Source organism: Balaenoptera musculus, chromosome 5 (assembly GCF_009873245.2).
Source record: "Balaenoptera musculus isolate JJ_BM4_2016_0621 chromosome 5, mBalMus1.pri.v3, whole genome shotgun sequence".
In the NCBI taxonomy this organism is placed as follows: Eukaryota; Metazoa; Chordata; class Mammalia; order Artiodactyla; family Balaenopteridae; genus Balaenoptera; species Balaenoptera musculus.
Genome location: NC_045789.1, coordinates 79,029,271 through 79,056,154, shown reverse-complemented (window position 1 = coordinate 79,056,154; position 26,884 = coordinate 79,029,271). Strand labels below are relative to the sequence as shown.

Below are 26,884 nucleotides of genomic sequence, written 5' to 3'. Positions count from 1 at the left end.
TGTTTATTTTGGTTTTTATTTCCAAAGCTCTTGCTCTGCACATCTCCCCGTCTGCTCTGTACTGTATCCTGCAGTGTTTAGCTACCACAGATTCCCCTATCTCTATAGGGGAAATCAATATAGCAAAACCTCTTCAATATAGCAAAACCACCACATTCTGCTTGGGTTCCCCCATTCCGTGTGCCAGGGACTGATAAGAAGCCAAGTTGATCTTAACCCTTATGTCACTTGTTTCCCTTCTCTCCATGATCACAATCCTGGGATACCTATTGTCCTAAAGTCTGAAAATAGTTCATCTCATATGTTTTGTCCAGTTTTCTAGTTGTTTAAAGTAAGAGGGCATGTTCCATACCAGTTATTTCTTCACGGACAGAAATGGGAGTCCAGAACATTTTATTTAGTCATTGCATCCATAAATCACCCTCATCTTAGTTTACAGAGAAACAGTATTTTTTTCCCCATACCTTCAGATAAGAAACTGCTGCACAGTGATGGAATTTTAGCCAGAAAGAGGCAAACAATTATTAAGAAAATCTGCATATGCAGAGACTGTATCACAAGAATAATGAAGAAAGAAATATTAGCTTAAATAGCTTGTTTCCTGTGAAGCCAACAGTTTAGTAAAAAGTGTCAAGGCACACGATTCCCTGAGAAAGACAAAGTCTCCAAGTTTTCAATTTCATCTCTGTATAGTATTAGGCAATCACCTATAGGAATGTGAGAAACAGCCCTGTTTCAAGTCTGCTTAAAAAAAAAAAAGCTGTCTTTACCCTTGTAAAGAGCCTGCAGTCCTTTCCAGAACAAGGCAAGTTATTAATTACATTTAATTGATAATACTAATATGGTATCGATCTATCTCTCCAGGCCCACTCTTTCATGCTTCCTCCTTAAGAACTGAAGGTTAAGGCTGAGCTGGACTGAAGATGTACCCTAGCCCATCCTATTTCTCTGAAACTATCGTTTCCACCTCTTTGAAGATCTTAGTGTCTCAACCCCTCATTTTTTTCCTACTCTAATCCTACCTAGGATTCCAGAGCCACTTAAATATACATTTTCTTAAAAAATAGAAATGATTATCTTGATCCCATTTATCTAGAAGGGATCTTCTCATTCTTTTGTATTTTTTCACACCATATTGCATTTATTTGTTCATAAGCTTACATTCTACTATATGGGAGGTGTCTTGAACTGAATGAAATACATTTTTGAAGAAAATAATATATACTTTAAAATCCACCTTTTATTAAATAGGCACACATTCCCTTTATCGTGGTTCTCTTTAACAAACAAAAAAAATCACCTTATAATGTAAGTTTGAATAGTCCCTTTCTTTCTGCAAAACCTGTGGGGGTAGTGAGAGAAGAGTGTCTGGTTTGCTTTGGCAACATTCAGATTAAACCATCTCTGCAAATTAAATCATCAGAAAGTTACAAAAGCAGTCAAGCTGATATTGTGGGCAATCAGCTACTGTTTAATTTGCAATTAAATGCACAATTTAGAAACCACTTTAAGATAATTCACCCTGGAGGGTATTGCTAGCATATCAGCTGCTATAAAACACAATTCAAGGAGGGAAAAAAAAAAATCACATGCAATAAGTTGATATGAAATAAGAATCTTCAGCTTAGGGTATTAATCACCCAAATTGAGAAAAGTAGTCTGTCCCATAATTGTGAAACATATCGATAAAATGTTTATTCCCCAGTGTCGGCTTCTTTAGGTCTGGAATTTGCGGTTAAAACTGAACGTCGTCAGGCTTGGGAGCCATCAAGTGCTTCATGCTTTACTATAGGTCAACTAAACAATGTTAAAAAAACTAAAACAAAAACCAAACAAACAACAACAAAAAAAAAGCTAGGCTGTCCTGTTTCTGATTAACACAGCTGAGTTATTCATACTGTGTTTATTACAACTAACAGCCTTTCTGTAAAAGCTTAATAATAGGTGTCTTTGACAAATGAGCACAAAGCTACAGAATGTGAGATGGTGCACACAGTAACTTATTTATCAGAAAGAGATACACAGAGAATGTGGGCCAAGTGCAGAAATAGTTTTTAAATTTTATGAAAAGGATGCTGTAATCTATTGAATACTTCAGTCACAGTGGATATATAACCTACTGTCCAGAAAAGTGCTTTCTGACCTCAGCAGGGTCCAGGACATTCACTGACTAACAATGGGTATTCAAAAACATGATTTCTTTCTTTCTTTTTTTTTTTTTCTGCACCAAGAAAAGCACAGAATCTAAGTCCCAATGACAGCATCAAATATCATGGCAGAAAGCCTTAAGTGTAATCAAGAAAGCTTTATTTTCCAAAATAATAATTTTTAAAGTATACAAAGAAAACACATTAAAGCGACACCATCTGGAGCACATTCTGCTTAGAGCTTTTCAGAGCAAAAATGCTCTGTGTGTGGAAAATATTATTGCAATATTTTTCTGTCTAAAGACACTCATGCTATGTATATAGAGAAAATTACCATGAAGATTAAAATATATATCTAGTGACTATATTCAGTGGATGGTCATCAAGTTATTAACTAGTTCATGGGGTTTATTCTCTTGCCTTTAAGAAACATTAATATATTTTAACATTTTAATCAAGGGTAGACAAGGGCAGAGAAAATATGTGAAATTAATTCATTAAGTTTATTTATGATTTGCAGCTCTGGTTCAAGCTGTTACTAGCAAAAAAATAAAGGTTAAAACTTACAGCTAGTTGGTTTCTCTTTCTTTCAATTATTCTCACTATCTTTATATGCCACCAACATGAATAATTAGTTGTTTTATTTCTTAAAGCCACAATTTTATCTGTCATTAACAAGTCTACCGCAATCGACTGTACTTTACAGTCATTATTTCCCAAGGGGCTAACAGGTCAAAAGACAGATGAAAAATAGAGCAATGCAATGAAATTCTCTTATTTTTACATGATATTAAAACAGCTCTTAAACCATTACATCTATAACTAACTGGCTTTGTTTGAGTACTGGGAGAGAAGTACAGTACATATTCTCTACTTTGGTAAATGATAAAACCATTCATAAAGTCACCCAGGCCAAAAGCTCAGGAGTCATCCTTATTTCCTACTTCACAAAACAACTGAAAACCAGCAGATTGATTGAAATCCAACAGATTGGTCTCTCTCTCAACATCCCACCACCAAATCTAGAAAGCTACCAACATCCAAAACCATCCATCAATTCCTCTTTTCTTCCTGTTAGAATTGAGGGACCTGTCCTGTTGTCCTCTCTCTTATACCTTCATTCTTCTCCTTTTTTTTTTTTTTTTTTTTAATCTCTGCTCCATCAAAATGTTTTAGATGGCACAAGTTCAAGCCATCTAAAACAAAATTGCACATACATTCCCTTCCTGGGTCAAATCCCTTTTACCTCATTAATCCTATTAACCTCCAGACATCCTTCACCAACTGGTTATCTAATTTGATCCCGTTCCCAACCTGACTCTAATCCAGTTTCTGCTTTATCACTTCTGTTCTCCACAGAGTCCCCAGATGGACTCCCCATCACTTACCAATGGAGTATCTGTCCTCATCAGATAGCACCTGACACTTTTGACTATTCCTTCCTTCTTGAAACACTCTCTTCCCGGGCTTGGTGCCACATTCTCTCTTGGTCTCCTGCTTCACTCTCTGGATAAACTAGCTTTACACCCCACGATAGCTATTCCTCTCTGACAACCATCCCCACCTCCAACTGACCTGTATTCACCAAGGCTCCCACACGTTACTTCTTCCCTTCTCACTCTGTAGACTCTCCCTAGGTGATTTCACTTTCTTTCTTCTATATGCGGGTAACTCCAAAATCTATATCCCCACCCCATTAACCAATCAGGACTGTCAGATCCATAAATATAACTCCCTCCAAGCAAATTCTCCTTAGCTGTTTATAAGCATTTCATGTTCAACATGTCGAAAATCAAACTCATTATCTCCCCAGCTCTCTCCCAGACCTGCTCTTTTTCCATTTTTCCTTATCTCAAGTCCCTTTATTTACATATGTATATACATATCCACGTATATGTACACACACGTGTGAACGTGTGTATAAATATATAGACGTATGGGTCCCTGTTCAGCACCACACAAGGTGCTCTGGACACCTGCAGGCTCTTTGTTCCATCAAAGATTACAACCTAGTGCACTAACCATCTCCCAGGTTGATTCTTTATTCACACTTCTAACCTCTCTTCTTTCTGCTTCATCTTTAATTATGTAAGCATTGTATGGATACATTTTTCTAATAAAATAACTTTTTAAGTTTTCTAATAAAAATTTTATTTTCTAATAAAATGTTGAAATTTTAAGTTCTAGTGACTTATATTATTTATCCAGGCTTCTAGCCCATTTGCTGACAATTCTTGAGAGTGATCTACACAAAAGTATTAGTAAATTAATACTTAACACTTGTTTTAAAAAGAAGAAATATTTAGGTTGTTAAGTTAAAAAATGACCTTACCTTGATGTCAAAATGGATTACTGTCCTCAAATATCATATAGGTACTGGAAGGCTAAGTGCTTAAAATAGTGGCTAGTATATGGTAAGCTCTATACATTGGCGTCATTGTATTATTGTTATCTGAATATTATTGATTTGAAGAAAACAGGAAAAGCAAATGAAACCAAGATATAAGCATGTGATAAACATAGTTGTTTTCAAATGGTGCCTTTGTATGGCAGCTATTCAAAGAGATCCAAGGAAAATACCTTAGTTTTATATTTGTCCCTGTGTTTCTCCTACTCTCCTCCTGACACATTCTCTGTTCTTTCCTTTCATAAAAATGCTTTCAGCATAACTAGGTGATAACACATGTAGATTAAAAACTTTAAATTATTATCAAAAACAAAATTACACAGCTTTGACCATTATTTTGGAATTCTATTAGTTTTTAACTATTCCATGAACTCAGAGTGTATCTGAATTCACCTCCTGATTCCTGTTGCCCAGGGGAAAGGTCAAGATGTCACAAAGTAACAAAACATTTAGTCTTCTGGCTTCCTTATCTAGCATTCATGAGGGAGTGCACTGCATGCAGTAAGCACTAAAGAAAAATTAAAATCGAATATCACTAACCCACATTTGGTACATTTTAATTAAAATCTATGTACAACTGGTCAAATCCTTTATAGACTAAAAATGATAGAAAACTACCTTGGCTATATTAACCTGATTTAGAAAAAATTATGTATACATATAATAAATACAATAAATTCCACTAGCAAGTTTCTGCTTGCTTATTTGTTTAAGAACATAAGCTCTGTGAGCTCAGACACGCAATGTGTATTGCTGACCATTTTTTCCTGCCATGTTTATAACAGGCAGCAGGCATTCCATAAACATTAATAGATGACTATAAAAAGTACATTTGTGCTAGTACATTAATGCCATAATACTATCCACTATCTCATTATCATTTCTGAACATGTACGTAACAGTATTCTGAAAGAACAGTATAACTATCATCTGGTACTGAAAATCAGAATCTAAAGCATCATTGACCATTGTAAGTCCAGACATAAATAAGCAAAAACATAAAATCCTAATTATGTTTGTAAGTTAAAAAACATACTCTGACATAAGTATCTAATCAGCAATATGTTTGCTGTCTAAAGCTGCTGATATTCCCCTATGAAGTTCAAGAAAAGACAGGTTCAGATAACTACTCAACGTCATTATCCTTGTCACCAGCATGGAAATTCACCAGAGGGAAGGCTGATTTAGCTATATTTTTATATTATCATTACATATATTTTTACAAATGATCCTGTACTCTTGTGGAACTAAACATTCTGAATTAATATAATTAAGGGATTTGAAAGCAAATAATGAAACATCAAGAGAAAACAATTTGTTCTTCCTAATTGTTGTGATATGACTCTAGCTGCTCCTTCTCAGGCTCTTTTGCTAGATCATTCCTCCTCTAAAATTGGAGGCCCTGGGGCTACATCCTTGTCTCTTTTCTATCTACAGTCCTTCTCTAGGTGAATCTGTACAGTTCCTTGGCTAAACAAATAAGTCAAAATGCTGATGACTCAAATCTTTATCTCCAGCTGCAACCTCTCCACTTAATTCCAGGCTTGTATATCCAAATGCCCACTCACCAGCTCCACTTTGCTTTCAAATAGACATCTCAAAATTATCATTTCCAAAACCAAATTCTTGATCTACTACCCTAAACTTACTAGTATCCTGCCTCTACTCTCCATGTACTTTTTAATCTCAAAAAAACAGCACCATTCATCATTTATGTAAATGCTCAGGCCAAAAACTTTGGGGTCATCCTTGACTCTCAGAGTCATTGAATCCATCAACAGACTTGCTCACCTCCACCCTCCCAGCAGATCCTACACTCAACACTATGTCACTAGGAAGTCACGTTTTGCCTGGCCTCTGCAGCATCACCCTACCTGGATGCTCAGTTTCACTCCTGTCCGCCAAAAGCTATTCATCTGAATCACAGTAGTCATTTAAAAACATAATTCAGATGATTCCACTTCCTGGCTCTCAAATCAAGCAGCTTCCCATCACGCTTAGAATAAAATTCAAATCATTTTTTACATATCATGGCCTGTAAGGCCCTATGTGTTCTGGCCCAGGGATATCTCCGCAATCATTTCTTCCCACTGTCACTCATGCAAATTTCCCCAGCCACAGCAGCTTCCTTGAAGACCCTGAACATTCCAAGCACAACACAGCCTTGGGGTCTTCAAAATACCCTTGACTTTGTGCCTGGTACATTCTATTCAGACTGCTGTATGGTTTGTTTCTTCACTTTATACAAATCTCTGATCAAAGATACCTTCTCTTACCACCCTATTGAGAACAGAATACTGCTCCGTCAGGCGCACTCTCTTTACCTTATTTATTTATTTTTTAAATTAATTAATTAATTTATTTTTGGCTGCGTTGGGTCTTTGTTTCTGCGCGCGGGCTTTCTCTAGTTGTGGCAAGCGGGGGTTATTCCTCATCGCGGTGCGCGGGCCTCTCACTATCGCAGCCTCTCTTGTTGCGGAGCACAGGCTCCAGACACGCAGGCTCAGTAGTTGTGGCTCATGGGCCTAGCTGCTCTGCGGCATGTGGGATCTTCCCAGACCAGGGCTCGAACCCGTGTCCCCTGCACCGGCAGGCAGATTCTCAACCACTGCGCCACCAGGAAAGCCCTCTTTACCTTATTTTTTTTCAAGCATTTAAAATTAAGGGACACAATACTATGCCATTTTTTTTGGTCTGCTTATATTGTGTTTCCCCCACTAGTGTAGATGCTTCATAAGGGCAGAGACCATATCTGTTTTATTCATCACTGTATCCCCAATACCTATAACAGTTCCTGATATACAGTAGAAGCTTAATATTTATTGAAAAACTGAATAAATTCGAGAAATCAGGTTTTAGTTATGCATGATTCAGGGTATTATTTATAGCCATCATATAACTACACTGAAAACATATTTACAACTGCCAAAGTGCTTCCAAATACTTATATGTGAATGTTGCAAAGGGATCAAGGTCTGTAGAAAACTCTAATAACTGATCACACTGAGTTTCTCCTAATGAATATAAAAATATGCAAGCTTCATTGGTGTACTCTTTCTACTAAAGAGAACATACACACACACACACACACACACACACACACACGTATGATTCGGAAAATCCCCAACAGGCTACGAAATAATGGGTTCTCCTCCAAGAGGATAAGCAGAATATCCAACTCCCTAGAGCTGTAGAGATAAAGAGTAAAAATCAAAAATGCACTTACCTCCCTTTTTCTACCAAGAGCAAGACATCCAATTTTTCCCCATTTTGAAGTATTGTGCTAATTGCTGAAGGGAAAGAAGAAAAGCATGAACATATTTTTTAAAAAAACATTACACTAAATACCCTTAAAGACTACTGAGTCAGTCATATGATGTTTGGGAGTGAGCCATCATAATTTTATGTGACATCTACTACTTCCATGTACAATAAAGAATTGTGTGCAGAATATAAAGTGAGAGAGAGTAAAAAAAAAAACTTACTTAGTTCTTGCAGTCTTCTTAAGTGCATTCTATCCTCCTGACCTTCTTGCATTTGAAGGCAAAAATGCAAACTAGATTTGTCGATAGCAAACCAGCCTTTTCTCCACTGATCCAGGGTGTGGCAGTCTTTGTAGTAGAGTTGACCAATCAAATCATAGTCAGCTTCTGTTAAGTTTTCAGCAACAAAGGGAACAAAATGCTGTTAAAACAAATACAAAAAAGTAATAAAGACAGTGGAAATAGGAAATCCCTTACATAGCTACAGATATGAGGGAAACTGGAAAAATTTGTTTTTCTATTTTAAAGATTTAGAAGGAGTCCAGATTGCAAAACAATTATTTAAACCTGCTATCAGTCTTAAAACTGAAGAGCTATAATGCAATTTCAAATGGCAGCATCTTAAGCCATTTTTCTTATACATAGATTTGAAATAGGAAGACATTCTCTTTGTTGATTTGTGGCATTTTTCAAAATGTCAACCTTCAATGTTTGTCTTCGTTTGTATCTTTTACTGAATCTGTTCTTTTCCCCTTTGTGTATACCATGAATAAGATATCTACCTATAAAAAGACATACATAAAAATGACTTTACAACATTGAAAAGATCTCCATCATCAAAGCACGGCCTTAATTTGAAGAATGATTTGTCCAAGATCCTACATTAATTTCTTCTCTGCTTAAGGCTCTAGGAAGGTAGCTCTTGACCTCTTTTGACTACAACATATGAAAACCTAATGAAGTATGGACATTCTTCCCAGAATCCTGTATAAAATTTTCATGGACCTCTGAAGGTTAAGAATCTTCTCTGGATTTAGGTAATAAAACAATATTTAAATACCTTGGCTATTGCTTCTGTCCATTTTCTTTGAGCTTGAGATGTTTCAGCTCCAAATAAAAATGCACGTTCTGAGGGTAAATAGATCTCGAAGGTAAAGATGGGCCTACAGCACACAAGAATAAAACGATACCACTGGTTATGTTTGGCTTTTATGAGAAAAATAACACAAAGGTCCAGTTTTTAATTAAATTCATTTTGAAAACGGAATAATGGTGTGAAATCTATCTACCCCCTACCTACCATATTTTTCTGTTGATGGTTTATATTTTATTCAAATGAGTTAAATGGAACACACTGGATCAGACAAAAGGAATATTATTCTAACTAATCACTCTACAGCATGACATTGTCGATGTCCTGATGTGACAAAGGCTGTCTTCTGTCTCCTCTTCCCTCTCAGACCACTCCTTCTTGATTTACTCTGACCCCCTAATTCAACGCAAACATTGTCCCAACAGTTCTCTAATTAGTTCTCTTCTTGTCTTACTTCACAAATTTTCCTTCCATCATCTTGTCTCATGCCAAAATTTCATCTCCTTACCATAGATAAAATTAGGGTAACATCCCAAGCCCTGAATTTTTCCTTCTGTTCCTCATCCACAGCTCCAAGTATTTCTTGGAACATGCTAAGTATATCTTCTGCCATTACTCAAAATACCTTACACCAAACTCATCTTCCTTCTTCCTCTTTCTCACCCCCAACCTACTGTATCTCCTTCATATTCCAATTTAGAGGCATCGCCATCTACCTCATCAACAAGATCAAAACTTTGGAGTCTAATTTATTCTTCCCCTTGACATCAGCTCTTCATCCATTCAGTCAGACATTTAATGTTATCAGTTCAATCTTAAGAGTCTCTCAACCGAGTGTTTTTCTTTTAAATTATTTCTTCTTCTAGCTAAACTTTCAGTAATTAGTCTCTCTCCCTCCAACCTCTTCTTTATCACTTCAGTCAGCTCTCTTCCTAAAATACAAATCCGTATGATTTTTCAGTGGCTACATTACTGATTTAAAATTCTGTAATATGCTATTGAAGGCGATTAAGAATCTGGCTGTAGCAATTATTTTTTTAACCACATCTCATTATAGATGCTTTCTCCTGCATATCTACTTGTATCAGTAACATTCCATCAAGAATATTTTATTTTTGAATATGATTATATGCTAATATAAAATTATTTAAGCAACTTAATAAATAGAATGCACTTAATATTCCATGGAAAGCCATGTTAAACTGATCATTCATTTAGAGTAAAAGCACTATTAAGATTAAAACAAAAACAAATCAACTAATAACCAGTTTTGTTCACATAAAAGAATCAAATCAGATTTACTAGAAAACAACAGTCATTTCAACTAGTATATATTGGTCATTACGTGATAATAGTAATATGTTTCATGCAATTTTATATAAATAACATAGCTTTACAAATCTCTTCCTTTTCTCACATAAACTTTTTATTAAAATACTATGCTCCTATAAAACTGATTTTTGCAGATTTTAGTATTCATACTTTTTATTAATTACATGACAAAATGTGATAAGAAACTTTCACACCAAAGATTTTAGAGGGTCAATTTCCAAAAGTCCTCACAGAGTCCTATTAAACTATTTTGTCAGTCAAACATATGAAATAAAAAATGCTTACTCTTTTAATTAAAACTTTTTTGAGACCATAAAAATGCCAAAGTAGATCTTTAAGGAATTTAGTATTTCAATATGCTATTAAATATGCTTAATAGTTTATTTTATTGTGAACAAACCACTGAATTTTTTGTCATCTCTTTTAACCATGATACATTTAATGAAAGCATAAATTTTGTCATTAGTCCACTATTTTAAATAATGAATAAGTCATAAAAATTATGGGACCACATGTTCAAGAATGGAATGACATAAACTTACTTAAAATTAGATGCAAACATGTCAGCCTTTCATATTACCTAATATAATATTTAAATTTTTCCACTTTTAGTGCATTCCCTAAGGAACTTTCAGAAGCTGAAAAATGAGTAGGCTTCAAGAAACCATTAAACTCTTCTACAAGAAGCAACTGAAGTGAAATGATAATAAAATCCTTATTACCTGGTATGATACATACCAGAAAATACTTTCAACTCCTATCCATTTAATGATAGACCTACCCGGTATTTAAACAGAAGTCTTCTTTGTGTACAGCCAGGCAGATAACTTCATTGATATTAATGGTGCCATTAGGTGTGGTAGACTTATCATTTTCATAGTAACTCAAGAAGCCTCCTTCCAGAACACACCACTTTTTATTTGTCTCTAGGAATTGAAAACAAAACGAATAATAAATTGAGCTATACCATACATCAAATTTTAAAATATGTGGTTTTAAATAATGACTGCATTCAAATAAATAAATGTATTAATTTCCTATTTTGTGTAAAGAGCATGATATTGCTGCATGGGATAAAAAGTTGTCACACTCCCTGCTCTCAAAAAATTTACGGTCTAGTAGCCAGGGACATACAAGACAAAAACAGCTATGACACTGATGACCAGAGAAACAAGCAGATCCATAAAGAGACCGCTGCAAAACAACTCTGAAATGGCAAAGACTGATGTCTGTACAGAGTATTAGGAGGGAAAAACGTAGGGTTAAAAAGTAAGACTGTGGCTGATGTGAGGTAGGTGAGCAAAGAAAGAAGGAGTCAGACCCTACAATGCCCTTAATGCCCTGTGTAGGGGATTTGAAATTCATCTTGTTAAGAATTCAGCACACTATGGCCTGCAGGCAAAATCCAGATCAACACCTGTTTTTGTAAATAAAGTTTTATTGAAAAAGAGCCACACCTATTCATTTATGGATTTCCTGGGGCTGCTTTCCTGCTACAAGGGCAGAGATGACTTGTGGCAGAGACCATCTGGGCTGCAAAGCTTGAAATATTTACTATCTGGCCCTTTTCAGAAAAGTTTGCTGAGCTTTGATTTTACACTTGATGGTGAGCCACTGAAATGGTTTCAGCAGAAGAAAATTCCAGATTTAAATTTTACACACTTCCTTTCTGTGGAAAATGGATGTGAGAAGGTGAGGCTGGAGGCAGGAAACCAGTTAGGACACTGTCAAAAGAAGTCTAAGTGAAAGATGAAGATCATCCAAAGCAGGACAGTGGTAGTAAGGATAATGAGGGGGGGGAGACGGAATGATGGGAAAGGATGGGGGACAATAGAGAGAGACAGGAGACAGAGGGAGGAAAGGGAGAGAGAAATGCATACATGCACCTGTGTGTTTTAAAGGGATACAACATGTATTGATGGGATGTAGGGAGTAAGGGAGAATTTATTAATGGTTGTATCATTTTTAGCTTTGATTACAAGGTGGGCAGAAATGTTTACTTTTTTCTACAAGAAAATAAAATAGAAACAGTTTTAGTGCATGTAATCTGAGTTTCCTTTGATATATACTAAATGAGAGCTATCCCCTGGAAATCCAAGTAGGAACACCTATTAGGCAGATCACCCTATGAATTTGCATCTTCAGGGCAAGGAAAGGCCTCAATGACCAGAAAGTCTTTAGCATACAGCTAGTGGCTGAAAATACACAGTAACCAAGGATAAAATCTTAGGGAACTTAGGGAACGATGGATATAGAAGGGTCCACGAAAGCAATGAAGCAAATGAGAAGAGACGGTGTATAAAACAGGAAAGGGGTGAGCATTTCAGAAAGGAATGATTACCAACATTAAATATAGAAAGAGATCCAATAAAACAAGGGCAGAAAATAGCAGTTGGTCTTCAGAATAAGGATGTAACTGCCTATACTTTAGTGAGAGTTCTGTCTCTCTCAGCATCATCATGAGGTAGACACTTCAAAGGTTAGACCCATTCTTGGAGGGAAGCTACCTTCAAATTGGAGTGGTAAGAAAAAATTTCAAACAAAAATACAGCTTTTGAAATAGTCACTTATGACTGAAAAGGATGTTTCTAAAGCAGCAAAAAATGCTTTCTGAGCTACAATCATTCCATAATTCTGAGGAAGAACTGTGGGAGGAAAGTCACAGAAAGGGGAAACTGCCAAAAACCTACCTGGCCAAAGAAAGAGATTACATGTGAAGTTAGGACTTGGGAAACAAGACTGAAGGCTCATGGCAGAGGCCAGGCCCTGGGAGTCTTACATGACAGGTGTTCAGGAGTTTGTACCTGTAGACAAGTGGGAGCCATTGGAAGGTCTTAAACAAAAAGTGCCAAATGCATGATGCATAAAATAAATGCAAATGCAGAATCTAATTATGTTAATTCTAATGGGAAACAAATGACAGATCCCTTTTAAAAGGTGAGTACAGGCTCACTGTAAATTAGAAATATGGGCTTGAGGAGATTTAATCCTGTAGCATCATCACCATAACCCTTGATGAGCTTCATTTTTATAAGTGAAAACAGGCCAGAGGTCAAACAAAGTAGGCACAGATATTACCTTTGAGGATTTATAATAACAAAGCTGTGATAGTAAATCCTGACATTTCTATTCATCTGGGAAGCAACGAAAAACTTTAACAAAATTACGTTGGATGGCATTGGTCTGCTTGGGCTAATTCAGACAGGACACCCTCTCTGCTACAGAAGTCTTACTTCTTAGTCAGTTACCAGAAGATGTCCACCAGACGGTGCACAGAATGGGCAACTCTGAGGACACAAGGTATTTACTAGACAAAAGGTTGTGTGTATGGTGGTTGGACTGGCTGGAGGGGTTGTTCTCTGTTTCTATTCAACCTTGATGTTTAGATCAGGGAAGAAAAACACTACTGGAATTTACTCACACACAACTAAAGAACTCCAGAGGTGACCTACTGAAATACTCCTATGAAGTGATATAGAGACTATAACAGAGCTAGGTAACTTGGTTGTCAGCTACCACCTGTAGGATATACCTAAACTCAAAGGCTCACTGGAAACCAGAAGCAGCTGTGTACATGGACAGCCTCTCTGCTACTCTTCCTCCTCCTCCTCATCCCCTTATCATCATATGCATGTGGCATGCACTGTTCTGCACATCTTATGTACAATAACTCACTGAATCCTCAGAACAACTGACCCAGTTGGGTCAGTTGTATTACTACATGCCCCTTTCCTTATACCCTGCCCACAGGCACAAGCTGGTTGACTGACCTTCCCAACATCACACAAGTACTTAGCATCAGAGCTGGGGGTAAAACCCAGGCAGTCAACTAGGGAAGCTACCCTTCTATCTACTTCACAAACTGCCTCTCTGTGCCTGTTACATGCTTGAAGCATGTATGTCCATTTTTTAAATGTATCAGCGTACAGCAGAGGTCATACCTTCAAATAGATATGTGCACAATCAATGTATGATAGTTAAGGCGAAACGTGCACAATCAATGTATGATAGTTAAGGCGAAACGTGCACAATCAATGTATGATAGTTAAGGCGAAACTATTATTTTTTGAAACCATAAAGTTGTTTCCTGATGAAGAATTTCCTCACCTGATGGCATTCAGTGTTCACAGAAAATAGGAATACACACTAGGAATCCTTTCGATTTAAAATAAATGTATTACAGCCTTGGAGAAACATTTTAAAACTATACGAGTTAGGTATTCATAGAACAAAAGACCTTCAAAATTCCTCACTGCTAATCTATAAAATAAAATATAAACAGATAATAGAGAATTTCTAGTAAACCGTATCAACCACTTTCTTTTAAAAAATCAAACACTGTGTCGACAAATCAAGGTAAGATACCAAGGGAAAATAATACAGTTGAGGGGAGAAAACAGAAAACAAAATCAGGATGCTATTATTCAGCTCTACACTTAGGTTTAACAAGAGCTATCAATCTTTCCTTTCATGAACACTAAATTGGGAAGAAAAAGAAAAATACAGATCAGTCTTCATAACCAGAGGCTAGAAGAACTTCAAATCCTGAAAACCTGAACTGACAATTTGAAGCCTCTGTAACTCTCTGAAGGACTGGCATGCATTTTATTCCCTGACTTTTTTCTTTGTTTTTAATCAGTCTATTCTATGGCCATCCTGACAAGCCCTGATGGAGTTATGCAGTCCAGATGCTTTCAGAGGCAAAGGTGACAACCACACTTTAGTCTCTAAATCTTTCAGATAATTCAATTTTTCCATAAAGCTGGTGCTCAACAGGAGTACCACCACTGCAGAATCTTGACAGAAAAGAAAAACAAAAAAACAAAAAAACCCACCAGAACTCTATGTTTCTTGGTAGTTCGACTTTTTCTTCTTCATTTTTAAGTAGGCTTTTTCTGAACAAAATGTGTTTTGTTCAGAATATTAACTAATAACTATAAATGGAATATAACCTTTAAAAATTGTTAATCACTATGTGGTACACCTGTAACTTATACAATGTTGTATAGAAACTATACTTCAATAAAAATTATATTAAGTCAGCTGTGCTTTTACACTGGTAGTAATGTGATTAGAGAAATGCCTATTTATTCAACAAATATTTATCACATGACTACTATGTGTGGACACTGTTTTAGGCACCAGAGATTTGATAATCCTGAATAAACCAGAAAATGCTGATGCCTCAATGATCTTTCACTCCAGGGGGGGAGAGAAACAAATCAAAGAAGGAGGGATCATTTCCACGCGATGAGTGCTATGATAGAAATAAGCAGCACACTATGAAAGAGAAGAGCTGACAGTGGGTGCACTCTTTAGTGGGCTGCCAAAGAGGTCTCTCCAGCCAGGTAGCACTGAATTGATCCCCCGAGAGATGAGAAGCAGTCAGGCTGGGGGAAGTGCGCTCCTTGCAGAGTGAACGGCAATCACAAAGGTCCAGAGGAGGCAGAAAAGAACATGGCATGTTGCAGGAACAGACAGGAAACGAGTGTGGCCAGGCATGCAGAATAGGAAGGAAGGATGTGAGATGAAAGGGGGAAGGCACGAGAAGGTCTTTAAGGTCTTAATAAGGAAGAGAGTTATCCTCTGTAATGGGAAGCCATTAAATGTATTTGAATGATGGAAATACATGATCTGATTTACATTTTCTACAATCACTAAGCCTGTTTTGGGGAATGGTTTGGAGGGAAGCTAGGGCAGATATCGGCAAGTAAGCGGGGTTGGGGCATGGGATGGGGGTGGGCGTATAACAGCCCAGGCAGGACAGGATGGTGGCTGGAGCTGGGATGATGTTAGTGAAGACGGAGGGTAGCCAAATGATTCATGGTCTATCCTGAGTTTGAAATGAGAGACATATTGGATGGAAGAAATGAAGACCATCAAAGAATACCCTGTCAGATTATTTTCCAGTGAAACCATTTCTACGTGCTGCATGGTCAAAGTACAAAAGTTCAGTTTCCCATTACTTAAAACCGAATGCTCCAAAATGAGAAAACATACCCAATTAAATTACATATATGGGGAATGCACTGTTTTCTGTTTTTTGAAATAAATTTTAACAACAAAAATCCACAGTTAACTTATAAAAGATAAAAAGGAAAGAATGATTTAGTTACAAGTTTAGAACATCAATTCAGTCCTCAAGTGATTAAGAAAAACAATCTACTTCAATGAAATATTAAAACAAACTGGTAAGTCTATAAATATTATAACCAGAATTGCCAAAAAACAAATAAAAGCTTATTTTTAGCCTGCAGAGTACTTATGATATATTGAGAAGCTTTAGGAAGAAAAGCTTATATTTCAAATTCCCTATTTCAACTTTGTATAAGTGGTTTGAAGGTTGGATCTAAGATATCCTACAATTTAGAAGAAACATTCTAGAAAGCTTGTACACTTATTAACAATTACATTAATTGCCTTGTTATTCAATTATTTTAATAATTACTATCATCAATTCACAGATTGTTCTGATACTTTTTCCCTCCTGATCACTCAACTTTCGACTGCTTAAGGGTTAAATACAGATAAGGAGCAATGGAAGATGAGAAAATCTCTGTAAAATTCATTATTTATTATTGGTTAGATTGAGTAAAGGAAGACATTAAAAACCATTTGCTGAAAGAACCACAAAAAACCTAAACTCAAAGAATAAAAATGCTCTGCCATCTAGTGTCACCCAGCCATAATTCACACTCACCAAAGCCAAAGTTTTACAATAACATAACACAAATCAGATGTAAACCTCCGCTTCATGTCGAGTTCCTCCACTGTTCATGTGAAATCAGCATAATATCAACTATCTTGCAGAGCTTTTATGAGGATTACAATGAACATAAAAAAGCGATGCCTTACACATAGTACATGCTCACTAAAGGAGAGGTACTGTTTACAGGAAAATCTAATAAAGTATACTTAATCCCAGTACAATTCTGCTTAGGGTTACAATTTTTTTTTTGGAAATAAAGCCTTTAACTGAAATAATCACTTCAAATGCATGAGGATCAGGATTAACATTCTAAAGTGAGTTTTTCATCCTATTGTTCCTTTGATCGAGCAATATAGCTGGATTTTACCACCTAGGGAATTACTAACCAGGCTCCCAAGCCTCTGAACATCCATCATCAACTGGCCTGTACAGCTTAATCTCTCTTAAATTCTCTTTGCTCCAGTGAGACAGAGATCATTATATTTTCATGCCTACATTTCTAAAATTAGTTCAAATGTATATAACAAGAGCATGAGACCTCTTTCTTACTCATTTTCGTATGCCTAATGCCCAGCACATGCCTGATTCAAGGAGCTGAATGGACAGATGGATAAATACCTACTATGATTCTGCTAAGATTAATGCCACAAACCTAGAATAGGTTGTTAAATCAAATTAATTCACATCATTTTTTTGAAACCATGCTTAAGCTTTATTTTACTTACACAGACACACACACACACTAATCATCAGAACAAACTGAACTACTGATAGAATATGCTGATAGAATACTGACAGAATATGTACTGAAAACTTGTCAGTTCTTCCTACATGTTGACATTTATCTATATTATCTCCCCAGTTAAGGTTTCTGTCCCGAATGGAAGGGGCTAAGTTTCACATTTCTTTGGAATAACCCTTAAATCCTGAAACAGAATTGGTTGGCCCTGAGGTAGATGTCACTGAATTCTGCTGAGAAGTCACTCAGCATTCCAAACCAGTGGTAAATCTTTGCTGCAGTGCATGAAATAATATCTGTGCCTGGAAGCATTTATAAAACCTCAAAAAAATATTTCTCTACCGCCAAGATCAAATCTAACATCTTAAGGGGAAAAAAACAATCAAAATTTAAACCTAATTGTTTTGATAATGAAATAAAGTTTTACCAGATAACAAATCTAAAAGGAGCAAGAAAAGATACCTTCCAGCAGTTTTTTTTCTGAAGAGAGTTTAGAAGCTGCAGCAGGAGCCTGATACAAAAAGTCACAGAGGAACGTGGACTGGGAAGACTCCTGACTTAATCCACCTTCAGAATGTATGTCATGTTGAGGGAAATCTAGAAAAGTTACAGAAATAACACAGCTGAAATCTGAAATGTAAACAATTTTCCCTTTGCTTATAAATATGTAGGTGAGTTTTGAGGTAGAAGAAAAACTACTTCAAATATACCGCAGAATAAATATACAGAGGTATTTATTTTACTTTGCAAAAAATTTGCAAATAAGCACTTCAGTTGTATTTATTATTCATGCATGAAAATCAGATTTAATTTTGGTGAAAATGATTATGTGGGATTAACTATTTTAATCTCACATTTATAAAATTAAAGACACATAAAAGATTTATTTCCTAAACTTTCCCCTTAAATGAAATAAAACATGGGTCTTAATAAGCATCGTCCATCTTTTTGGTAATTACATTTTCTTTTCATTCTGATGGTTTTTCTGATTTGAGAAACAAACAGATTCGTGCTTCAGTCCTCTCAGGGATATATAAGGAGAGATCAGGCCAGTGAAGGGATAGGGACTCACCTGAGAATTTGTTATGGTAGAGAAATTCCATTTGCAGACTCTGCCCCGCCTTCTTGGCCAGCAGATAGGGGGTGCTATGCTCAGGGTCGCCTGTTGCACACATGACATCTGCTCCGCTGAACAGCAAAGCCATTGTTTCCAGAACATCTGGTTTCACCACAGCAGCACACAGAGCCTGGTCAATAAAAGAAAATACAATTTTTAAGTGAAGAAAATATGATTCTAGCTATTAAAATGTGTGAAAGTCTGCCAATTCATTTATAAGAGGAAGTCTGTATTTTTTTTTTTTTTTTAATTTTTATTTATTTATTTATTATTTTTGGCTGCGTTGGGTCTTCGTTGCTGCACGCGGGCTTTCTTTAGTTGCGGCGAGCGGGGCTACTCTTCGTTGTGGTGCTCGGGCTTCTCATTGCGGTGGTTTCTCTTGTTGCGGAGCACGGCCTCTAGGCGCCTGGGCTTCATTAGTTGCGGCACGCGGGCTCAAGCTACTCCGTGGCATGTGGGATCTTCCAGGTACAGGGCTCAAACCCGTGTCCCCTGCATTGGCAGGCGGATTCTTAACCACTGCGCCACCAGGAAAGCCCCCTGTATTCCTTTTTAACAAATATAATAATCATTATGCCCTGAATTAACCAACAGACAAAAAAGGCCTGCTTTGCATGAATTTAAATTTCAACCAAAGATGTCCAAATCTCAGTTCATTGTTTTGTTCCTGTGATGTTCCAAATCTTCAAATCCGTCATATTTGCCATGGAAGATATTTTGTATGTTTACATACTATGACAATGGCTGATGCTCAGAAAATTCAAAATATTTCAAATGTAGTAATAAAGTATCCACTAAATGTTTTGTTATGTCATATGAATGTTGTATGCATATATGTCTGTATGTCTGTATTTTCCAGAGCAATTGGGATGTGAGGAATCTTTAAATTACTGTTATGCTTTGGGAATTTGAAAGATGTGTACAAATTCAGGATTTGTGTACAAATTTCCTTTTAGAAGGGGGTATAGGTAGGGAGGAGGAACAGCAAGCAAGACACAATAAGACATGATTGACATGATATACATCATCATTGTACAAACAGTAAAACTCCTGGAACCTGATTTTTTTTCCTTTGAAATAATAAGCTCCCTTCACAACTTTTCCCATCCCCTCTTCTTGCTTCCTCGCTTTATTGGCTTTCCATTTGCTTCTGAACTCTCTGATTTGGCACCCTGATTCCGTCTGACTTCTTACCCTTGGGTTCACCATATTCCTCCTTCCTGACATGGTGCACCTGGACAGATGACGGGTTAATTTGCTCTCTGTAATGCAACTTCAGGACAATCACTTGCTGATTATGCCAATGGGCAGCTCAGAGAAGAGTGTACAACCAAGAAGTTCCAGGACACATTCACAGCTCCAGCCTAGAGGGTCTACTACTAAAAGAGTACTTATCTTTTCTACCATGGTCTAGCTAACCTCTACAATTTCCTTCACATCAGAATCAAGAAGCCTAAATTCTTGTACCTGACTGTACTAATTTGCTAGGTGATTTTGGGCAATTCCTTCTCATCTCCAGGTCTTAGTTTTTCTGCACCTGCAAAATGAGGATATTGGAAAGTGAAACAGCTAACATCCCTCCACTGGGATATAGCCTCTGACTGCTCTCACAATCTAATCCCATGTATTTCCTCTTATTCTCTCTCTCATTATCCTATTCTTTTCCTTCACAGCGTGCTGCATTTGCTATGGTATATTTATTGGCATGAAGCTGTTTATGGTCAGTCTCCCCTGCGTGCAGATCACTCTCATGAATAAAAGAATCACATCTACTGTTTACTACAACTGTACCCCAGAACCTAAAAATGAATTCAGCAATGAGTGAGTGTGCAATAAATATCTATTCACCACGAACACTCAATGGAGAAAGGATAGTCTCTTCAACAAATGATGTTGGGAAACTGAGTAACTACGTGTGAAAAACAAATAAAAATGAAACTGGACCCCTACCTTACACCACTCTAATTTGAAATGTATTAAAGACTTAAACATAAGACCTGATACCATAAAACTTCTAGAAGAAAACATAAGTGGTAAGCTCTTTGACAGCAGTATTGGCAATGATTTTTTGGATATGACACCAAAAGCACAAGCAACAAACACAAAAATCAATAAAGGAAAGGGGGGCAGGATGCTTAACAAATTCTTTGCCAAAAGGGCAACATAAAATGGTCACAAGAAGACCTGGAATCACTCAACCAAAGGCAAACGACACTTCAAATCAATGGCACTAAACAAACTACTGCTTTTAAAAATAAATTAATTGAGTAAATGAAGTTAATTTTGGTGATACCAAGTCAACAATGTACCAGCTGAAGTTATGTTCAGTATCCTGTCCCTAAAATGGGGAAAGTTGTTGAAGTTTTAAATGGTGTGGGCCTATGTCAGATAGAAACTTCAGTTAGGGACAGAAGTTTATTCACTATTGATAACGAATCCTCAAGTGAAATGAAGGGAAAAAAACCAATGGCACAATCTCACAAAAGGAAATAAAACTAAACAATAATTTTATGCAATAGCAAAAATATTTTTAAACTTTTTTTCAAAACCCTTGGCATATATTTAAAAAGACCTTAACATCCATGTCTTTTGTTACATTTCATTGGTTACCTTATTTAATTCTTCCTTGGTAAGAGATGCCCAAAGGGTTTTTCTGAATCTTCCTTCTTTGTATTTCTGAGTGATAAAGTTTTTTCTCTTTTCTACTGGAGAGTCCACGTGTAATTCTTCATCTTTTTGAAGACTACCAGCCCAAAAGTCATTAGCTCTTTTGTTTCCAATGACAATAAAAAGCTGAATTATCAAAAAGAAATTATAAAACATATCAATTCACAAAATGTATTTGAATCTGCAGAAAACTGACTCACATGACAAATTAAAGCATAGCTTGGTATAAAATATGCAAAATACAAGACCCAACTTTTTCCAGAAGATGGAGTGTGAAAGCAGATACTATTTCTATTTTAAATAGTCTAGCTGCTCATAATAATGGTAAAAGATTAGCTAGAAAAGAAACTGCAAGCAACGCAAATTGCAGCAAAAGCATTATTACTTTTTTTTTAACATCTTTATTGGAGTATAATTGCTTTTCAATGGTGTGTTAGTTTCTGCTTTATAACAAAGTAAATCAGCTATACATATACGTATATCCCCATATCCCCTCCCTCTTGCGTCTCCCTCCCTCCCTATCCCACCCCTCTAGGTGGTCACAAAGCACCGAGCTGATCTCCCTGTGCTATGCGGCTGCTTCCCACTAGCTATCTATTTTACATTTGGTAGTATATATGTTACTTTTTGAAGGTAGCTCACATTGAGACAGATTCATTTAAAATGGCTGAGTAGGTGGGCTAACGTGGTTGAGAGTGGTACAGACACCTGAGCAGAGTATGGATACAGGAGACAGCAAGTTAGACATGATCTCAGTTAGTGACAGAGCATGGCCAAGATAAAGAATAGTCGATTTTGCCAAATGTTTTCATTCACTTTTCTGATATTTTATCCATGCTGGGTTAAAAAGAAAGAATGTCAATTCTGGCTTAAGAAAAAGCTGCCAAGCCTTTAAGAGTAGTTATTACTATTAAAGCTCCTTGTATTTTTTATTCTTAAAATAACTGTCTCATTTAGGAAGCATTCGGAAAGTTAAAGTAGAAAGTTACTACTATCAAACAGGCTATAAACCATTTTTATAATGTGGTGAGAACTTGATCAGAGAGCTCTTAAAGCAACCACACCACCCCACTGCACACCTCCTCCTGGACCTCTGCTGACCACCACCACAGTCAAGTCGGACTCACCTCAATGAGTTCATTGCTCCAAATGCTGGCATCCATTTTCAGACTTCTAACCTTGGAATCTTTTGGTCCTAAAGATCTATGTTGCCCTGAAGTCAAAAAACAATTGATTTCTATCTGAGTTTGTATGTAAACGTATTTTACCTTTAAAAAGAAAAGTGTATATGTACGTGTATAGGTATGTGTGGATTAATATATCTTTTGAACTTAAACCAATACCTACTTTCCACCCTACAGTAGTGGTGGTAATCATACAGGAATCATAACCAACCACAATGAAGATAACAGAAATCACCATCACCACCCTGTACTGGTATAAAATTACACTTTTAAAAAGTGTGTATACATGTACATGTGTGTATATGTGTGCGTGCGTATGCATGTATGTGTGCATGTATGTATGTGTATATACGTATATATATATTTTTTTCATTGGTAATTAACTAGAAATTGTAGGTCACTGAAAACATTTTATAATGGGTCTGTGTAAATTATACATATGTGAGTGAATACAGATATCATCCCTTTACTCTTAAAAAAAACTAGCTACAACTGTAATAAATGCCTGCTTAAAAATCTAAAGTCAATTCTTTATTCTACTATTATGCCTGGAAGAGAATGCCCAGCATTCTATCATAATCAATTTAATTCTGCTGTATAAATCATCATTCAGCCATTACTGGGCATTCAGGTGTATGTCAGACTCTTTCTAAGCTGAGATAGAAAAAAGGCATATAAGACATCATCCTTGACGTTAAGGACCTTTTGCCTAATGCGCATGAGAAAGCTCATTCCTCTCTTTCCTCTCTCTACATTACATAGGTTCCTTTCCTCCATTCTTTGAGAAGGAAACTACTCAGTGCACAAAGCCCTAGAATTCCCAAGGCAAGAATCTGCATAGGTTTGCACTTATGGAGACTACAGAAAGGCAATACCAAAAGGAGTCAAGCTCGAAAGCATGCAGGAAGAAGGGATGCTGGAGTAGCCTAGGAAAGAATCTGAGTTGAGGCAGCAGGAAAAGAAACAATGTGGAGAACAGATTTAGAGATATTCAGAAGATAAAACTGATGGGACCTGGTGGGCTTTAAGGAAAGAGGGAGGGTCAAGAGGGTCTCTCAAGGTTTAGGCTTCAGTGTAGGGTAGATAGTATTGCTTCTGACCAAGATTTGGAATATAGGAGAATATACAGTTTAATGTAATGAGCTGGGCAGCAATGAGAGCTCCATTTTATCATGTTAATTTTGAGGTATCTTGGGCAAATCCAAGTTGAGAATCTAGCAGGAGCTATAAGAGTAGAGTTTCCAACAGAGTGAGAATCCCCTGCTTAAAAATGAGTATTGAATTCAAATGACAACCTCACTCAGGAACATCAGAGTGAAAGAGAGCTTAGGATATAATCCAAGGGAACACACATATTTTAGGAGCAGGCAAAGGAAAAGTAACCTGGAAAAGGATGACCAGAGTAGTAAGAGCACACTAAGAGGAAATGGTGTGTCGGAAGTTGTGGGAGGATGGAAAGTCACTGAGAGACAGATTGGTCAAGAGTGTCAAATACTGCAGAGAAGGCAGTGAAGATAGGAACTGACCACATAGAAACTGAGAGGTAAAATACACTGGTAAAATATTTTTACTGGAGGTGAGAGAAACGAAGACTGATTACAGGATGCTGATGATAGACTAGGAAGTTAAAGAAATGAAGAAAACCTGTGCAGACCACTACGCTTGAAAGTATCTTGTCTATGAAAGGAAAAAGGAACAGAGAATGACACGTAAGAGAATAGTAAGTTTTCAGAAAGCTGGTGTTAACAGAATTATGCAAGTTTATATGCTGAACCAAATAAACCATAGTTGAATACAGTTGCCCCTCGGTATCTCGGATTGGTACCAGGACCACCCACAGATACCAAAATCCGAGGATGCTCAAATCCCTTGTATAAAATGGCCATAGTATCTGCATATAACCCACACACATCCTCGTATACTTTAATTCATGTCTAGATTACTTTTAATACCTAATACAATAAAATGTTATGTAATAGTTGCTGGTACATGCAAATTCAAATTTTGCTCTTTTGAACTTCCTGTAAATTTTTTTTTTTCAAATATTTTTGATCCCCAGTTGTTTGATGTAGAACTGTGAATATGGAGGACCAACTGTACTTACACAGAGAGTGAATAAGTGACAGGGTGAGGATCCTGAGAAGAGAGGAAAGGAAGAGAACATACGTAGACAGAGCAGCCTTAGACAACACAAACGCTATCTCTTCCAATGAGACTGGAGAGGAGAAAAGGTTAGGAAAAAATACAAAGTCAAGGAGGGTTAAACGATGCTTTTTATTGTTGCTATTGATGTAGGTGATTAGCTCATGAGGACATCTACCTCAGTGTGATGAGAAATGTGGTAGCACAGAGCTCTAGAAAAGTCTGAAAGGCCTGAAGCAGCTGTCCTGTCTTTGCTCTGAGGTGCTCTTCCTCTGCATTCTCTCAATGAAACCTGTGCTCAACTCTATTCCTGCCCTTATCACACTCTATTGCAATTACTATTTATATATTTGTGCAGGAAATGTCATGTCTTCTCTTACAGATCATTTTAATTCCCAGGACCAGCACAGTACCTGGTAGAGCTGAAAAGCTGAAGGAATGTTTAGGTTGTAGCTAACTTTTTCCAAGACCTCCACGGTCGCATACCTAAGCTAGGGTCCATTCCCTCTACTCACTTGGACAGCTGTCTTACCTCCCAAATACAACGAGCTGTCAAATAGTTTGTAAGGTATAAGATCACAAGATGAAAATAAGTCACAGTACTGGTTACTTTCATAAACTTCAATACACCTGGAAAATGCTTCTATATAAAAATTCTCATTATAAGAGATACCAGATCTGGTGAACCAAGATTAGAGCGCAGAGCAGACTGACGTGAAAAATAGATCTTACAAAATATGACTGAGGAAAAAGGGACAAATCATACGAAGAGCAAGCGTGTTCAGGGTGCATTCTGAAACACATTCATCCAAAACCTAAAACTTTCAGCATTGTCTTTTTAAAACCCATACATGGGCCAGTAGGCACAAAAAAATGATTACATGCTTAAAAATCAATTTTTATATCTAAGTCATGCATAAGAGAAGTTTAGAATGATATTTCTAAATTTGATTTAAATGTAATAAGTTTTCTCTGTTTTTATTTTTCATAGCCGTTAGCTGGGACACAGTATATACGACACTAAAGAACATTCAGTGCCAATCTGCCACCAAACAGTGATGCGCGTAACTTATCACTAATTACCTGCACACTTCTTACAGATGACAACACAGAGATTGATGGATGCCCAGTCAGGATTTGGGGCTTTACAATCTGCACAGCTCCTGTTGGACTCATTGAACCAAATCTTCTCAGCTACTTCATAATCAGAGAGAGTTTCTGCTATCGATTGCTGCACAGCTTCAATCCACTCTTGTTTCTCTTTTTCAGACTCAGCTGTAAAGCTGAAACAATTAACGTTTCTGCATTATCGATCTCCCTTGTAAAGGCCAATTAAGCAGTATGTTCAGTTTGCATATTCATTTCACTCATAAATTAAACAGCTGCTGAAAAATATGCCTTCCAGGCGGCTGGAGTCTTTTCTGTTAAAAATCATCTCATTGAGAAATCTATTTTTTTTCCTTTAACTTTCCACATTGCTTATGACTTTGTTTACCTATCTTGAACCAAAATTAACATACACATTTTTCTGACCAGGATATAAAAATCACCTTGTTAGGTCAAAAGCTTAAAAGAGAAGTCATGCTTCCTAAGCAGTGGTTACATAATAATCAGTAAGAGGCTGGCAGAGTTTCAGGACTATTGGCTTATTTTGCCAAGAAAATATGCCATAGTCTGAAACTAAGTTATCAAAAACACTCACGAGAAATTTTGATTTTTTGTCTTAAAAATAGATTCTTGTTTTTAAAATAGAAGAATGTCCAGATGGCTTTAAGAAACTGAGAAATCGAAAAAGTTTTAAGTGATTACTATTCTAACAGAATTCTAACTCAGTTTTAGCCATGTAATTCTTAGTGTTTACTGGGTGCCTGAGTGAAGGAATAAAACATTAAAACATCAGTTCACTCTTTCAAGAAATATTTACTGAGTACTTATAATGTGCCAGAAAATGTGCTACATATAGTGCTCCAAACTCAGTCAATGACCCACAAAATGATGCTTTACACTGAAATTTTCTGTTCTGAAGATGAAACTGCTTTGAGATACAATGAAAACAACAGAGGATTAACATTTTCTACATAACC

General features: G+C 36.6%; 1 protein-coding gene across 10 annotated transcripts in view; it reads right to left on the bottom strand.

Moving 5' to 3' along the window:
- ARAP2 (ArfGAP with RhoGAP domain, ankyrin repeat and PH domain 2) overlaps positions 1–26,884 on the bottom strand; it is a 207,940-nt gene that overhangs the window by 95,189 nt on the left and 85,867 nt on the right. For 9 of the 10 annotated variants that reach the window (XM_036853114.1, XM_036853112.1, XM_036853105.1 and 6 more), the window contains 9 exons: positions 25,884–26,083; positions 22,602–22,687; positions 21,418–21,600; positions 18,763–18,937; positions 18,153–18,287; positions 11,024–11,168; positions 8,878–8,980; positions 8,040–8,238; positions 7,781–7,844 (listed from right to left, as the gene is read on the bottom strand). In XM_036853114.1, the coding sequence (XP_036709009.1) occupies positions 7,781–7,844; positions 8,040–8,238; positions 8,878–8,980; positions 11,024–11,168; positions 18,153–18,287; positions 18,763–18,937; positions 21,418–21,600; positions 22,602–22,687; positions 25,884–26,083 (1,290 nt within the window). The remainder of the gene's footprint in view (positions 1–7,780; positions 7,845–8,039; positions 8,239–8,877; positions 8,981–11,023; positions 11,169–18,152; positions 18,288–18,762; positions 18,938–21,417; positions 21,601–22,601; positions 22,688–25,883; positions 26,084–26,884) is intronic. The other variant, XM_036853111.1, reaches the window with a different exon arrangement.